Here is a 17,778-nt window from a genome sequence, read left to right on the forward strand (position 1 = left end):
CACTTCTTGGAAATGATCAAAGATCTACACGTGGAGCAAGAAGATCTGCTTGTAAGTTTTGACGTGGTTTCACTATTCACTCAAGTCCCGATAAAAGAGACCCTTGAAATCATCAAAAATAAATACCAACCAGCTAAACACCTCATGGAACTAACAGAACACTGCTTAACCAACACATATTTCATATACAAAGGACAAAGATACAAACAAATAGAAGGAGCTCCCATGGGATCACCACTGTCACCTGTCATTGCAAACCTGTTCATGGAAGAATTCGAATCCAGAGCCCTGGCCAATGCCACCCTCAAACCCAAACTATGGTTAAGATACATCGATGACACATTCGTGATTTGGCCCCATGGACAAGAAAACCTAAACAATTTCCTAACACACCTAAACAGCGCACACCCCAAAATCAAGTTCACCATGGAAACAGAAACAAACAAACAACTACCATTCCTAGATGTACTAATCTACAAAAAAACAGATGGCACACTAGGACACACCATATACCAGAAGAAAACCCACACCAACCGCTACCTCAACGCCCAATCCCACCACCACCCAGCACAGATAAACTCCGTGGCTAAAACACTAATTACCAGAACCAAACGCCTGGCAGACAAGACACACATTAAGACTGAACTATGCACCCTGACTAAAGTACTGACAGCCAACGGCTTCCACAAAAGCAAAATCACCAGCTTGATCCACAAAAACACACTGAAACATAATAGAGACCCAGAAGATGAACAGACCTGTGGAACAGCTGTCCTGCCCTACATAAGAGGTACTACAGACAAAATTAGTAAGGTACTACACAGACATCACATCAGGACTGCCTTCAAAACAGACAGAAAAATAGCAGCCATCCTTAGCAACCCCAAAGATAAAATTGACCTGGAAAACCAAGGCATATACGAAGTCCCCTGTGCATCATGCCCGGCCACATACATTGGACAGACCAATAGAAGAATAAGCACCCGCCTGGATGAACACAAAAATGCAGTCAAAAATCTGGAACACACTTCCTCACTAGTCCAACACATGGAAGCCACAGGTCATAGCATCAACTTCAATGGCACCAAAACCCTGGCCACTATAGAAAACCCTAATCACAGAATCATCAGAGAAGCCATAGAGATTGAAAAAAGACCAGAAAGCATGAACAGAAGAGATGATTCCACCAGGCTGTCAATCATTTGGAAGCCTGCACTCACAAACAAAAAAATCTCCACACCACAAGCCAGGCAAACACCTGGGCACAAACAGATCCCCCTGATACCTCCAGCTCAAACACACCCCAACCAGGCACCCAGATGAAACCCAGCTTCCTAACTAATGATAGCCAGTCCATTTACCCGGGCCAAGCTGCACTAAAGGCCTCCATTAAAGCAACACAATGCTGCCAGCCAATCAAGATACAAAAAGAGCCAAAAACAGACAGAAGATATTAGAGACACCAATCAAGCAGAACACAGCAAACTCCGAGACCAATAAACACAGACCAAGACTCCCAACCAATCAGGATGAAGAAAAAACCATTCTGGCACAGCAATAGGCTGCCCCAAATTCAAATCTGAAACTACTGTAAAGTCTGACTCACAGACGGACACAATACAGAAGCCTGATGATGGCAGATGAGATTCTGCTGAAACGTTGCTACAACTTTAAAAGAACTACAATGACGTGGGAAAATACCCGAACCAAGCCGAACACCATACATGTAAGTACCATGCGAAAACTTAAGAAAACATATATATATATATATATATATATATATATATATATATATATATATATATATATATATATATATATATATTCTTAAGTTTTCATGGTACTTACATATATATATATATATATGGATCTTTGGTTATTCGGGTTTTCTCCCGCGTAAGATTGGAAGTATCTAGGCAACGTTTCGATGAAGTCTCATTCATCATCTTCAGGCTTCTGTCTTCAGCTCTGTGCTTCTCAGAGTGATGTGAGTTTGCAGCTGCTTCTTCCTTTTAACTGCTAGTGGGGGTGTGACTTGATTGGGTGGGGGCTTGGCTGTGTTCTGATTGGGTGGTCTAAGTGTGTTCGGGTGTTTTCCCGTGTAAAATTAAGAGTATCTTGGCGACGTTTTGGTGAGGTCCCACTCGCCATCCTCAGGCTGGTGCTTTCGGCTTCGTGCCAGTGCAAGCAGTGTGTGATCGGAGCTGCCGTCTCTCTATAAATATTGGTGGTGGGGGCTGGTGTGCTGGGCTTGTTGGCTGCGCTGCTGCCTCTTGATTGGTTGATGGAGTTGATGTTGGTATCATGGGCTGTGTGATGGCCTTGTGAGTTTTGTTGTGGAGATATCCTGGATCTTGTGCTGTAATCTCCTGGGTCGTTTGTTTTGTAGTGATCTTTTTTCCATTAACTTCTCGTGTTTTAACGGCTTGGGTAATGGGTTGTGTGATGGGCTTGCAAGTTCTTTTGTTGTGGTATCCTGGGTCCTGCGTTGTAATCTCCTGGGTCGTTTGTGTTTTGATCTCTTTTCCATTAGCCTCCTGTGTAGTAATGGCTTGGGTAATGGGTTGTATGATGACCTTGTGAGACTTATTGCTGTGGTATCCTTGGTCTTGTGCTGTGATATCCTGGGTCATTTGCTGTGTTGCAACTTCTTGAGTTCTTGTGGTGTAATTTCCTGAGTTTTCTGATGTGATATCCTGAGCGGGTGGCTGTGATGTAGCATTCTGGGTTTTAGTCTGGCTTCGGGTTTGGGGTCTGGGTCTGTGTTCTTGGCGTGTGTCAGCTTGTTTGGTTTTGGGGTCGGGGGGTGCGACAGCTGGCGAAGCAGCCACGGTCTGTTTTCTGGATGGTGGTTGTCCTTTGTTTATAGGATGGGCTTGGGCCTGGGTCTGATGAGGGGGATTGGTGGTGGTGTCCCGTGTTGTTTTGGGTCTGATGTTGGTTTTCGTGGCTGGGACTCGTTTGTTGGTGAGGGCTAGCTTCCAGATGTCTGGTAGGCGGGAGGTATCATCCCGTCTATTCATGTTATGGGGGTGTTTCTCTATCTCGATGGCTTCCCTGATTATTCTCTTGCTGGAGTGTTCAGTGTTGGATATTAATTTGGTTCCTTCGAAATTAATTTCATGTCCTGTGGCTTTAAGGTGCTGGAAGAGGGAGGAAGTATTTTCTTCTCTTCTGACTGCATTTTTGTGTTCTACGATGCGTGCATTTATTCTCCTGTTGGTTTGTCCAATGTATGTGGCTGGGCAATTGTTGCATGGTATTTCATAAACTCCTTGGTGTTCTAGCTGGATCTTGTCTTTGGGGTTTCTTAGGATGTTGGCTATTTTTTGGTCAGTGCCAAAGGCTGTCCTGATATTGTGTTTGTGGATAATTTTGCTGATTTTGCCTGTGGTGCCTTTGATGTAGGGGAGGAGTGCGATACCGTTGTATTGTTCTATGTCTTGGTTTTTTTGGGGGTATCTCTTTTCGGATTAGATTGGTGATAATGTTTCTTTGGAATCCGTTGGAAATTAATACGTTAGTGAGGATGTGTAGTTCTGTTCTCAGGTGGTCTTTGTCAGCTAGGTGTTTGGCTCTGGAGATGAGGGTCTTGGCTACAGAGTTGATCTGTGCAAGGTGGTGATGGGATTGTGCATTTAGGTAGCAGTACCCATGAAAATCTACGAAAACATACATACATACATACATACATACATACATACATTCCCACGCCATTACAGTTGTGCTTTTAAAGTTGTAGCAACATTTCGGCAGAATCTCCTTCAACTATTCCCAAAATGTAGGCCAGCGTGAGCAGTTTCACCTTCATTCAGAGAATTTATGTTCCCCCAAAGTTGGAGGGGAGATATATCTAAGTGCAAAACTAGAAAGCACACAGACATGTATTTATACTTACATGGATACATGGAGCTCTTGTCTGGTTTCTATTACTTCATCAGACTTAAAGGCAGAAATAGTAAGCCATAGCTAATAAGCCATATGGTTTTTTGGCTTTCCCAGAGCTTCTCCAACTTGTGTGCAAAAATTTGGATTTTCAAGTGAAGAGCAAATGAAAATTTAAAGCAGACACGAGGAAGAAGGCGGAGCCTCCTCGCTGACGGACCGTAGATCGCAACTCTCTGCGGCTATGGTCCGTGCTCTTTCATTGGAGAGCCCCGATCATTACGATTGGGGATGAAGCTGCCTTGGAGGGGCGGCGGAGTAAGGGGAAGCCACAAGCCAGGATGAGGGGAGCTGCATCTCCCCCCCCCATCTTGGTCTTTTTCCCCCCCGAACAAGACTGCAGCGGTGGTTTAAAACGGCCACGCCGAAGAGGACTCAGCTGTTTGTGCAGGAGGGAAGAAAGAGGTGGATAACATCTGAACTGGGACAACTGGGCAATACAACTAAACAAAAGTACCTCGGGATTAAGGAACATGGAATTTTTAAGAAAAGAAAAGTGAGCGGTGAAATTACAAAGGGACAGGAAAAAAATAAGAAAATATTTTTGACAGCTAAGCGGGGCTTCGAACCGGGAAAGGAAGAAGCCAGAACTAAAGATTTAACTAAATTGGACTAAAATATTTTGGCAATAAACAGGCATAAAATAAAGCTGGACATAAGATTGTCAAAAAATAATAACAATAAAGTTTACAAATTGGAGACTGGCCTGTGCTGGAATATCGAGGTTCGAAAAACCCTAAATAAAAAGATAGGGGGAAAAGGTGAAGACTTTGTATAATGGAGAGTGCCACCTTTTGACAAAAACTTGAGCTCAAACAAAAGGGAAAGCATCCTGTTTCTGAATGAACTTGTGTGGATATAACATTAAAGAAATATTGAAACAAAGTAAGAATCTTAGAAAGTGAAAGCAGAATCAGAATAAAGAAAAAAGCAAGGAAAGACTGACTGTGGGATTGATTGATGTTTTTGGTATAGACCCTGGGCTGGAATAACTGAGAACTTTAGAAAATTGAAAGAAGAAAGAAGGAAAGTAAAAGTGTTCTTTTTGTGGACTTTAATGATCATAAAATATAAGAGTGTGTAATGATGATATCTCTTTGGGAATTAAAAATGGAACTTAAAAATATGAGAGAATTACTGCAGGAAAGAGGCGAATCACTTTGCTCTGTGTTAGAAAAAATGGAAATGGTGATTGAAGAATAAGAAGAAAGCTTCAGAGGAAGAGGAGTCGACTCAAGGAGAAGACATTTTAAATAGACAATTAACACAAAGAACACTACAAAGAAGTGGGGAAAGAAGGAAGGTTAAAAAGTTGAGATTTAAGAAGGCAATCAAAAGATGGAATATACCTGTGAAGTTGGGAAAGGCAGAAAGACCCAGCAGAAAAGGGGAAAGGAAGATATTAAGAAAGAGAGGGATATAAACTGGAATGAGAAAAGATATGGGGGAAAGGGGGGGAGGAGAAGCAGTAAGAAACAGGTGCAAGAAATATAAAGAAATACGGAAATAATAAAATGTTGAAAAGAAATGGTTTTTTCAGAGATAATGGTTGATGAATTAAAAAGGGGATTCTTCAGGGTGACAAGGGGTAATAAGAATATTTCTGCAATTAAAAATATTTAGAAAATAGGGTAATATAGATACTGATAATTCGTATTAAAAATTAAGGGGGGAAATATGCTGCGGAATCCAAATGAAAAGATGTAATAATTATTATTGTAACTTCTTAAAAATAATTGTTTATTGGGAATCAAGATGAGGGAATAAAGGCATATTTTAATCATTGAGGTGTCACACTCAAAGCAGTAAAAGGGAGGAAACCTATACTTGGTTTTTTTTCTTTAGTGTTAAAATTTGTATTAATCTAGAATTTATAAAAAGAATGTGTAATGGAAAGGGAATATGACAGACTAAAGAACCAACTAAATTAATAAGTTAATATAACTATTAAAAGCAAGGAGAGACATTGGTAACCTTTATTATTATTATTATTATTATTATTATTAGACAAGCACATATTGTTTATCTTTATTTTTAAAATAAATATTAAATGATTATATTTGAAATAATTGAAATGAAACAAAAAGATGTTTCGATTGAAATTAATGAAAGAGCTAGAATTAATGTGTTTGTTTCTCTCCTTACTGAAAATTTGGAATGGAAAAGGTAATAATAGAATTAAGTATGCATATATGAATGTATAATTGCTGTCATATTTGTATGTAAAGGTGATGACCCAGAAATATGTTGTCCACTAAAAAGAGATTTTTGTTTTTAATGTGAAAAACTGAATAAAATTTGTTTAAAAAAGAAAATAAAATTTAAAGCAGACATGTTTTTGTTAGGCTTAATTTGTTTTTTAATTATTTTTCTAAAAATCAAACTCTTGAACTAATGTAAAAATGCCTATAAGCTGAAAATTTCACTTCTCTGCTGATATCCTGCAGTATAACCAAGACTGGAAGTTTTAACGAAGTGTGGACTTTATTTAATCAAGGTAGCAAATAAAGGGCAAATTATCAGACTGTATGTCGTAGTGGGATAGGGGCTAGGTTTGATGACATCAGTATAAACTAGCAATTCTAAGGATTCCAATTCCAATAACATTGGTTCTTCAAATGTGAAATTTTGAAGACTGTCTGAGAATGGGTATTTCTTGTTCATTTCAATATATACCAGAAGTCTCACAAATCCTGAATTATTACAATACTATTCACTGTTTGGAAATAGGTAAATTGTCTTCCTATGGATAGGCAAAATCTCAACTCTGAAGAGCCTTAAGTTTAATGATTCTTCCCAGAAACTTGAAATTATGACAATCAAGCATCGTTATGTCCATGAAGAAAAAAAGGCACATCAAAGTGATGTATTCTAGTTTCTAAAGCAGTAGCTAGCTGTGTTTATAGTTAAAACAAAGATCCAGTGGGATCCTAAAGACTAACAATGCACAACCATTTTTGAATCAATACTACTTTCATTAGATGCTCTGTTCCTAAGTCTCCCTCAAATTGAGCTCAATACCCGGTGACTTCATTCACATATCAATGAAGCTTTCTTAGCAACTGTGCACTCCACAGATATCAACTTTGCCTTTGCAAGGACAAACAGAAAAAAAATATGGGTGTAATTAGTAATATCGTAGAGCAACCATCCCCAAATTAAGCTTGCTTCTATCTTTGTTTTTCAGGGATCTGTCCCTAATAAATTTTATGTCCACAATGATATCTTTCGCTATGAAGATGAAGTATTTGGTGATTCTGAACCTGAACTTGATGAAGGTAGGTATTTGTAATATTAATTGTTTATATATTTGAAAATTATAAAACAATAATAAAACAAAATAAACAGAAAAATGCATACATTACAAAAATGCATAAATATTTAAAAATAAGTGAAAAAATACAACAGAAAAAATGTATAATATGTTGTAGTAGTAGTAATTATAATTCAATATAACAATATTGTTAACAAAAGTTGAAGGTGTAAATATTGCCACTGTTACATCTGATACATGATATTTATCTCTTAGCACAGCATATGTTAAAAATTCATCCTCCTCTATCAGTTGATCTAAAGTCAGTATTCTTGCTTTTATCCCATTTTCCGTATCCACATCTTTTTTTCCAATGTTTTAATGTTGTCCATAAACTCAATTTAGCATGTGAAAAAGAATAATTTTTAAGACATTACATTCATGGCTTCCTAACAGATATAATTATTTCTAGACATACTAGAATTTTAATAGATTTAGATCTTAATACTGTCCATCTAACCCAAGATACTGGGTATATACATATTCCAAAGTTATAGTAACAAGGCATTTAATTTCTAAAGAATACATTTTTGTGAAAAAAGAGACAGGTTGTGAGATAACAAAAGAGTGGTGTAGTGGCCTAGTGATGAAGATGCTTGTTTCCACTGGGAAAGTTGAGAGCTCAATCCTAGATATAAGCAGATATTTCTTTCCTGTAGTGTAAAGAAAAAATATCTGCTGTGAATTTGTAGGCGTCAGGAAGGAAATCTGGCCAGTAAATGCTTGGCTCCATCCAGTCACCCCGACTCCACCCCAAATAGGGACTACAGGTTTATAAAAAGGGAGGGTTTTGGTGAGGTAACAAAAGATCCAATGAAAACATACAGTGTTTATCTGACAGGATGCAATAAAGAGATATTTCAGAATTATCCAACAAATTAGAGAAATAAATAAGACTTTAAAAGGCTGAAAAAACATCTTTCCTGGTAGAATTTATTGTGATAATAAAAACTGATGTTTTAACAAAAATAAATTTCCTACTTCAAATGGCGTCAAATGAAATTTCAGAAAAAATATTTGTGACTGGCAAGCAACAATTAATATGTTTATATATTTATATGGGTCAGTGGGAAAAAAAGAGTAAGATTAAAATTTGCAAGGCTCAAAAATAGATTAGCTTTTTTCAATCTCAGATTATTATTATAGAAATAACCTGCTGTCATAGATAACAGACTGGAGATAGTTTCCTAACAGCAGAATATCCACTCTAGAAGAAGCAGGCTTAGTCAATTGATAGATACTTATGGGATAAATAAACCAAAGGAGATAAAGATCAGAAGGAACATAATATAAGAAAAAGTTAGTTTTTTAAAACCATAAAATCTAATAAAAATATATATACTGTAGGTCCGTTTCATCCAGACTACGCTTATGGAATCTTCTCTCTTGGGGGGTGAGGTTAATTCCATCCTTCTTAATATTTCTCAGGTCCTTCAAAAGCTGGTTATCCATTCAAATACTAAGAAACAAAAGGAATCTTAACAATAGCTCCCTTATTGTAGTTAACAGCATCCTCTCTTGTGCTTTCTATAATTATTTTTAAATATGAATATTTTTATATAAAGCTGGTCTTCAACTTAACAACAATTTAGTTGTTTAGTGACCATTTGAAGTTACAATGGTAATGAAAAAGGTTAACATTACTATTCCATGTTTATGTGATCAAAATTCAAATGCTTGGCTACTGACATTTATAATGGTCGCAGTGTCTCAAAGTCATGTTGATCATCTTTGTAATCTTCTTACAGAAAAATCATTGAGGAAGACAGATTCCCTTAACACCCATGTTACTAACTTAACACATGCACTGATTCATTTAACACTTGTGGCAAGAAAAGTTATAAAATGGGGCAAATTTCACTTCACAAATGTTTCAGCAACAGAAATTTTGAGCTCAATTGTGGTAGTAAGTCAAGGTCTACCTGTATTATGAAGAAATAGACTAAAGACCTAATGAGAATTACTTAATGAAGATAGGAGTCCTCAATGATTAATGTATTTGCAAATAACTGAAAAAAATAAATAAAAAGCTATCTCAAAGAAGGGACTTAAGCAAAAATATGACAGAATTTGCAATACTTACACAAAGCCAAGATAATTTATTAGACTATATCTACAAATTTTTATGGCTCTTGGCATTATGGAAACAAAAATGTATTGTATTGCATATGAATTCCTGGAATAAATATGTTCTCTTTCATTTCAAGTAAAAATGAAAATATAAGAAATGATTGTGGCAGACATAACATTTTTATGAATTGTGAATTGATGAATTACATTTCAGAATCAGAAGATGAAGTAGAAGAAGAAAATGAAGAAAGGCAAACAACACCTGAACCTGTACAAGAAAATACAAGCAGCACTTACTATGATAGTCATCCTGTAGCGTAAGATAATTATCCATGCTTATGTTGCAGTCTGTACAAATGTGTTTGAAAATCATGAATCTGTATGTTAATGTCCCATAATTAGCCCATAATAAAACAAGAGATGAGAAATTCTAATCAAAGTGAAATTTAACCTTATTCATATTTTTATGAATGCAGGGGTGGGATTCAACAGGTTCGCACCTATTCACTAGAACCTGTTGTTAACATTCTAAGCAGTTCGGAGAACCAGTTGTTAGAAAAAATTACTGGTCTAATCCTGTAAGGAAGGCAGGAAGGAAACATTCTGGTGTTGCTTACAGAAACTGCCTCTCCGTTAACCCTTATTACATTCTTGGAAGGACTAGACTTCCTATCTCAGGAATGTCTCTGGAGTTTTTTCCCCCTCCTTTGCTGGTACTTTGCTTGTGTGGAGTGACCATTCAAAGTTACAATGGCACTGAAAAAAGTGACTTATAACCACTTTTCATACTTATAACTATAGCAGCATCCCCACAGTCACGAGAGGCCAGATGAGGAGATGCATGCCTCGATGTGAGTGATGTTGAGTTGGCCATGGCCAACCAGTCACATCAACACCAAGCCACAACCACCAAATAAGTCACGCCCACAGAAGCGGTTGTTAAAAAAATTGAATCCCACCCCTGAGTAAATGGATCTGCCCAGAAAAAGGCAGAACACCTTGGGTGTTCTGAGTGGCTAGAAAGAGTGGTATATGTTTCTGAATGGCCAGATTCACTATGATAGCTTTCTCATACAAAAATGTAGAAGTGTCCATCTGTCTCAAAATACTAATGACTCTGCAAACTTTTAAATTGGGCATCATCAAAAGGACTTCAAGTAAAACTTAATGTTAAATGATGCATAAGATGCATATGTAACAATTGTATAATAAATTCTAGTAGTTATTTTTTTTCTTGAAAATTGGGTAATACTAATAATTTACATTAATAGAAACATTGAAATATCTGATTATTCCAGTAATGGACTAGAAGAAACATTGGCAGAGTCTTCCCATGAAGTTGAGCCAGATCTGGAATCTGAATTAAAAACGGAAGAACTGAAAACTGAAGGGGAAGAAAAAAACCTTGAAGAACTAGAAGAAAAATCTCCATCCCCACTTCCTGTAGAAACTGTTTCTCTACCACAGGAACCACCAAAGGTTGGTTAAGTCAATATCGTTTGTGTAATTAAATGGAACTTGGTAGCAAACTTGATTATGAGGTTGTTCTAAATATTTATAATCATATACTAGATCTAAAGAGAATGTAGCTTGCATTGATAATTCAACGTTTGTCAGCTATATTCCAGTTGTCCAGCATGTACAGAGATTATAATTACATACTGTCCAAATCCAAAAGTTAAATACATATAATTGATAGAGGTTCATAAGTGTATGATTTAGTATTGTAATATTTAAACATTGTTAGAACATAGTATTATGTTAAGATGTGTCATTTAATAGGGTGAAAATTAATTTTTGCAATTTTTTTTCAAAAAATATGTGTTTTTACACCAAGAATTCAAATCTGCTATTATGTTTGCAATTGCACAATGTTTAGCTTGGTATGGTAAATCCATGACTGATCATGTACCCTACAAAAGTCTTTTGTAACCCAAATACTATTAACTTTATCTTCTAAAAATTACACCTTCTACAAAAATTAAGTTTTTTCTGCATGAATCTTATTTAGCTAATCAAAAATTAATTCATGCAGTCAACATCAGAAAGCAATTTATTGAGTTACAAACATGTTTAAGTGAGTTTCATCAAGTCTTGTTTTGATTTGTTTTTCGACATCAGCCGCCAACTTGCTTCTTGGTTTCTGGTATAACTGTCACATTTCTCATGTGTGTACACTCTGCTTGATACTTCTGGGACCTGTTTCGCACATCTCTCTATTGATTGGGCCACTGTGGTACTTGCATTGTTTCATCAGTGAACTTCTTTATTTCCATTGTAATCAGTTTATATATCAAAGGTGGCCCATATACACCTTCACACCATCCAGTCAGCTCCATCAGAGTGGATGCTCTGGCATTAATTAAAGGTGTTTTTCTTTCATGTATAGAAAAATTTCCTGGTGTGTCATCGTCTGCACTCCTCAAGTCAATGATCTTTTGCATACCAGCTCTTCTCTCTTGAATGTCATCTGAACACAAGAGTGTCTGAATTATCATTTAATTGAAAGCGTACCATGCTCAGTGCTGAATGGTTGGCAAAACAGCACATACTGCAGTCTTCTTTTGCAATCTGACTTGCTGTGGCTGGAACAACAAGGGCTTTCAATCCAGGAATGTTTTACTTTGATATTGAACACACCAACGATGTATTCCACTATTATTATTAAGTTATGGAGAATTTTGCCTTTAAAGCTATGTTTTGAAACCCATATTCGACACAACCTATTTGCAGTTGTCAACCAGTATGAATGGTTTGCAGGGCCAATTTCCAAAAGAACCAGATCTATGGGAAGTTCTCCTATCCTTATTCTCTGTGTGTTCCTATATCCATTTGCTTGATCAGTAGAGAGATCCTTTACAATACTGTCACTCAGTGAAATTAGAGGCTCACCAATTGAAACTGATGAATGAAAGATCAATGTCAAGTTCTGTTCCAGTGTCTAGCATAATGCCAATTTTAACCAGTTAAAATTGCCAGTTAAAATTGCCAGCATGTTAGACAAAGTCTTTCCATCCAATTTTGTGATGAAGTGCTATAGAAATAACTCATTCGTGTGGAGTGCACACACTGATCAGATCAACTTCTGATCAAGCTTGACCTCTACCCAGTGCATGGCACCACCTTCACAGCCAGTATTAACATTTGTATAGAATTTCCTCCAATGGCCTTTAAGCTTTTGTCAATGCTTTTCTTCTTCATGAAATACCCTTGATTATCTGCAATCACTTGAGCAGGTTTTCCTGTTTTTGAACTTTTCTCTGGAATGAAATGATAAAGATATCTTCCACCCAGACTAGTCGTTTCTGCTTCGGCCCATCTGGCAAGCCAGTCTTGTGCAATCCAAAAGAACCAATCTTGTCTCTCTGATCTTTAAGGAAAGCAAGTTTCTTCAGTGGTATCTTTGTCTCCTTAAGGCAGGTTCAGTTAATGTGAGCTTTTTTGCAGCCAGCAGGACAGCTGAATTCAGCATACAGAACAATTTGACAATTGTAGTTGACAGTTTGTCAAGTTTCACAATGAAAAGTCTCTTTGACATCTAGCTTTCCTTTACCAAGAAATATGTTTTTGGCTTGATCCCAGCTCCCTTGGTTCTTGTCAAGATTGTCACTCATGAATTTACAACAGAGATCACAAAATAACTGTTTGCTCATTCCCACTTTCCAAGAACTTTTGGATGGATGTCTCTTGCAAGACTGCCTGCTGGGTAGTTTCTAGCATCATCACTACTTTGTTTTCTTAATAGTAAGCCATATCTGAGAATGCCTCACAGTTTTGGGAGTTCAGTCGGCAACAAGTCCCTACCAGTCCCAATAGGTTGCTCATATGAGTGAATGTTTCCAGTCTTGTTCTTCCAGAACCCATTACAAATCAGTTATCACACTGACAGGAAACAAAGCCACTCTCATACAAAATACTGTTAAATAAAAAGAGAAAAACAGCTGAACCTGTGAAATGAAACAAAATGTTTAAAAGTTATTATATTTATGTAGTTATTTACCAAGCATATCTAAATTATATTAAAGTAACCAAAATATATTTACAATCTCCAATGCATGTCACAACTTTTGAGCACCCCTAATGTTTGGAATTGAAAGTTGAAAAATTGACACGTCCTAGAGTACCGTTATGTTTTTATCATAATTTCTTCATATTTTTCACTAATTTAATCTGAAATTATCCTGTCCTAATAGTAATCCCTTGTTATTGAGTAACAGTTTGTAATATCTAGTTTGTAATGGTAGTAATAGTACTCTGTTTAGCTTTGCAGTCTGCAGGAAAACATTAAGAACTTTGTACATAGTCCTTAAATTCTTAAATATGTGCATCTTAGTTTTGGTAATTGAAGATTACATACTATACATTTTCTCTGGTACAGAAGAACGTAATATTGTTGCTGTCTTAAAGAAGGGTAAATCATCAGGAGGGTATTGTGAATACATTTTTTTTATTACTGAAGTAGGCTACCCTTATTGGTTTTTCTGTTAATCGGTTAACTTTAATATTAGCCCAGGATCTCTTCTAATTTGGATTTCACATTTGGTTGAAGATAATTAGTAGTGTTTTTATTTGAATTTATTTGTTTAAATTATTTATGGTCCTACTCATTCTCCAGATTATCTTTGGTTGGGTAATAAAAAGCCAAACCAATCCAAACACAACAAAAAAAGGAAATAATTTGGAATACCAGATAATAAATGTGACAGAATATAGGCACTTAAGAGATAAAATAAGCTATGGACCTGATGTCATAAGTGCAAGAATAAAAAGAAAGGTTTTCATTTAGTAGTAAAAATCAGATATTTTGGTTTCATCTTTGCCCTCAGGCAAGAGCATTCGAAATCAGGGTATCACAACAGATTCGTCAAAGTTTGAGATATCACAGTTTGTAAGCCTAGATCAGTGTTTCTCAGTGTGGCAACTTTATGCTTAATATCTTAAGTGTTTGTTGCTGGGGAATTCTTAGACATGTAGCTTAAGGTTACCAAGTTTGAAAAACATTGCTTTAGATGATATACAACAATTTTTTTTCCTGGTACAGCATCTTCAGGTCGATTGTTTAGTGCAACATCATCTCACAAATTGTTTGTGCTATAAATGTTACATAGGTATTAAGAAAAAGCTGTAGCTTGTACTTTTCTAAAGTTTCCTGTTAGTGAAAAAAGCTCCTGATTAATTTTGCTTACATTAATTCAGGTGCTAATACTCACCCTGATGCCATAACCACATTTGCTTTCAGGTCAGGAAGAGAAGGGATTGAGAAAGTGTTTTTCCCATCATGTTTTTCAGATTTTTAAATGTGCAAATATTAAGTCTGTACTATTAAAAAAATATAAAAATAATTGAATAATTGACATCAACATATATATTAGTAAGAGCATTTGTAACCTTATGCAATGAACCTAACAATGGTGCTTGTTAACTATCTTGCACAGTAAATAGACTGAAAATAAATTGTTCTAATTACTTCCTCAGTTGTGGGGTAGAACAGGAATGTTTTCCTAAACCAGATTTTTCTTAAGGAATGCCAATAGTCTGCCATAATCAGTAGACCAAGTTTGTTGCATTTCCTGTAGGCTTTCTCCTGGGCTTCAGTGACCAGTAAAAACCTGCCTCCTAGTGGTACTATTTCTTCTTCTGGAATTCCAAGTCATGTTAAAGCACAAGTCTCCCAGGTAACCAATCTGTGGATGCTTTAGGTTATTTTCTTGTTTGTCTGTGAAAACTGTTTCATTAATAAAGCTGTATTTTTCATCTACAGCCACTTTCCTGTACCATGGTTATTTGTTTGCAGGCTGCAATACTGATATAATAGCACAATCATTGTCAACATTTCAAAAATGCTTTTGTGAGAATAATGGGAGATATCTAGAAATAACAGGGAGGGAAGAGAACTGACAATAGAAATCTAGCTAACATATTCAGAGACAATTTTCATAATGCAGAATTCATTATTTCTTTAAATATATGTCAAAATATATGTGAAGAAAGTTAGAAAACTGCACATACAGTAATTCCCAACAGATTATTTAGCAAAATACTTAATAAAGATTTGTATCTAAATGCTGATTTTCATATATTCATATTTAAGATTTAAAAAATATTTTCTCATTAGAAAAAAATAGTGATGGTTTATATCATTGTTACTGTTTATATCCTATAGTAGTTCTGCAAATAACAAAGCAAAATGGGTATTTTCTACATATCATCTGCAAGCTAAATTTTTGTGTGGATGAAGTTAATAGTATACTTTTTAAACAAACAATATTTGAATCTCCTGGTAAAAAGATGGTGTAATAGTTAAGGTGCTGGCCTAAAACCAGCATTTAAACACTAAGTATTAGGTCTCAGCTAATCTGACTTTGCGTCAATCATGCTGTCTTAGCACAACCAACAGAGATGAGGGTTTTTTAAAAATTCATCCCTAATCACTAGTTTACATAAGTTCTCCTTTATGACTTTAGTACAGGAGGTAATTAGTTCTGAGTTAGAAGGCTTTGTTTAGTTTGATCATTTTCAGGAAGAGAGACAAGTGGCCATTGACAAACCTAGAATTAAAAATTTAGACTACTACTAGTTGTACTGTATGTTACAGGTAATATTTGTAGCAATAAGTTAATTCTGTTTGATGGTTTAGCATTTTATGATTTGGGATTAATAGTAAACAATATTTCACTGACATCTAAATTATAATTAATCCAAGACATGGATGTGTGTATATGTTTATATACACTGCTCAAAAAAATAAAGGGACACAAAAATAAGACATCCTAGATCTGAATGAATGAAATATTCTTATTAAATACTTTGTTCATTACATAGTTGAATGCGCTGACAACAAAATCACACAAAAATTATCAATGGAAATCAAATTTAGCAACCCATGGAGGTCTGGATTTGGAGTTACACTCAAAATTAAAGTGGAAAAAAACACTACAGGCTGATCCAACTTTGATGTAATGTCCTTAAAACAAGTCAAAATGAGGCTCGGTAGTGTGTGTGGGCTCCACGTGCCTGTATGACCTCCCTACAACACCTGGGCATGCTCCTGATGAGGTGGCGGATGGTCTCCTGAGGGATCTCCTCCCACACCTGGACTAAAGTATCCCCCAACTCCTGGACTGTCTGTGGTGCAACGTGGCGCTGGTGGATGGAGCGAGACATGATGTCCCAGATGTGCTCAATTGGATTCAGGTCTGGGGAACGGGCGGGGCAGTCCATAGCATCAATGCCTTCGTCTTGTAGGAACTGCTGACACACTCCAGCCACATGAGGTCTAGCATTGTCTTGCATTAGGAGGAACCCAGGGCCAACCGCACCAGCATATGGTCTCACAGGGGGTCTGAGGATCTCATCTTGGTACCTAATGGCAGTTAGGCTACCTCTGGCGAGCACATGGAAGACTGTGCGCCCTCCTAAAGAAATGCCACCCCACACCATAACTGACCCACTGTCAAACTGGTCATGCTGGAGGATGTTGCAGGCAGCAGACGTTCTCCACAGCATCTCCAGACCCTGTCATGTCTGTCACATGTGCTCAGTGTGAACCTGCTTTCATCTGTGAAGAGCACAGGGCGCCAGTGGCGAATTTGCCAATCTTGGTGTTCTCTGGCAAATGCCAAATGTCCTGCACGGTGTTGGGCTGTAAGCACAACCCCCACCTGTGGATGTTGGGCCCTCATACCACCCTCATGGAGTCTGCTTCTGACCATTTGAGCAGCCACATGCACGTTTGTGGCCCGCTGGAGGTCATTTTGCAGGGCTCTGGCAGTGCTCCTCTTGTCCCTCCTTGCACAAAGGCGGAGGTAGCGGTCCTGATGCTGGGTTGTTGCCCTCCTACGGCCTCCTCCACGTCTCCTGATGTACTGGCCTGTCTCCTGGTAGCGCCTCCATGCTCTGGACAGTACGCTGACAGACACAGCAAACCTTCTTGCCACAGCTCGCATTGATGTGCCATCCTGGATGTGCTGCACTACTTGAGCCATTTGTGGGTTGTAGACTCCGTCTCATGCTACCACTAGAGTGAAAGCACCGCCAGCATTCAAAAGTGACCAAACCATCAGCCAGAAAGCATAGGAACTGAGAAGTGGTCTGTGGTCACCACCTGCAGAACCACTCGTTTATTGGGGATGTCTTGCTAACTGCCTATGCTTTCCACCTGTTGTCTATTCCCTTTGCACAACAGCATGTGAAATTGATTGTCAATCAGTGTTGCTACCTAAGTGGACAGTTTGATTTCACAGAAGTGTGATTGACTTGGAGTTACATTGTGTTGTTTAAGTGTTCCCTTTATTTTTTTGAGCAGTGTATATTTATACACACACACACTTTATGCAGATATGTTACTGTATGAGAATCTCAGTGATTTGCATTGAATATTATGTATAATGAGGTATACAAAACCCCTGGGTCATGGACCATTATTGGGCCTTGAGAAGATTGGAACTGGG

The 17,778-nt window shown here is 37.2% G+C and overlaps 1 protein-coding gene across 6 annotated transcripts in view; it reads left to right on the forward strand.

Moving 5' to 3' along the window:
* G3BP2 (G3BP stress granule assembly factor 2) overlaps nucleotides 1-17,778 on the forward strand; it is a 61,839-nt gene that overhangs the window by 16,579 nt on the left and 27,482 nt on the right. For all 6 annotated transcript variants that reach the window (XM_087945843.1, XM_087945846.1, XM_087945845.1 and 3 more), the window contains 4 exons: nucleotides 7,133-7,223; nucleotides 9,543-9,645; nucleotides 10,627-10,807; nucleotides 14,905-15,003. In XM_087945843.1, coding sequence (XP_087801969.1) covers nucleotides 7,133-7,223; nucleotides 9,543-9,645; nucleotides 10,627-10,807; nucleotides 14,905-15,003 — 474 coding nt within the window. The remainder of the gene's footprint in view (nucleotides 1-7,132; nucleotides 7,224-9,542; nucleotides 9,646-10,626; nucleotides 10,808-14,904; nucleotides 15,004-17,778) is intronic.

This window comes from Notechis scutatus, chromosome Z, assembly GCF_049901735.1.
Source record: "Notechis scutatus isolate UNSWTSFEM ecotype Mainland chromosome Z, rNotScu1.2, whole genome shotgun sequence".
In the NCBI taxonomy this organism is placed as follows: Eukaryota; Metazoa; Chordata; class Lepidosauria; order Squamata; family Elapidae; genus Notechis; species Notechis scutatus.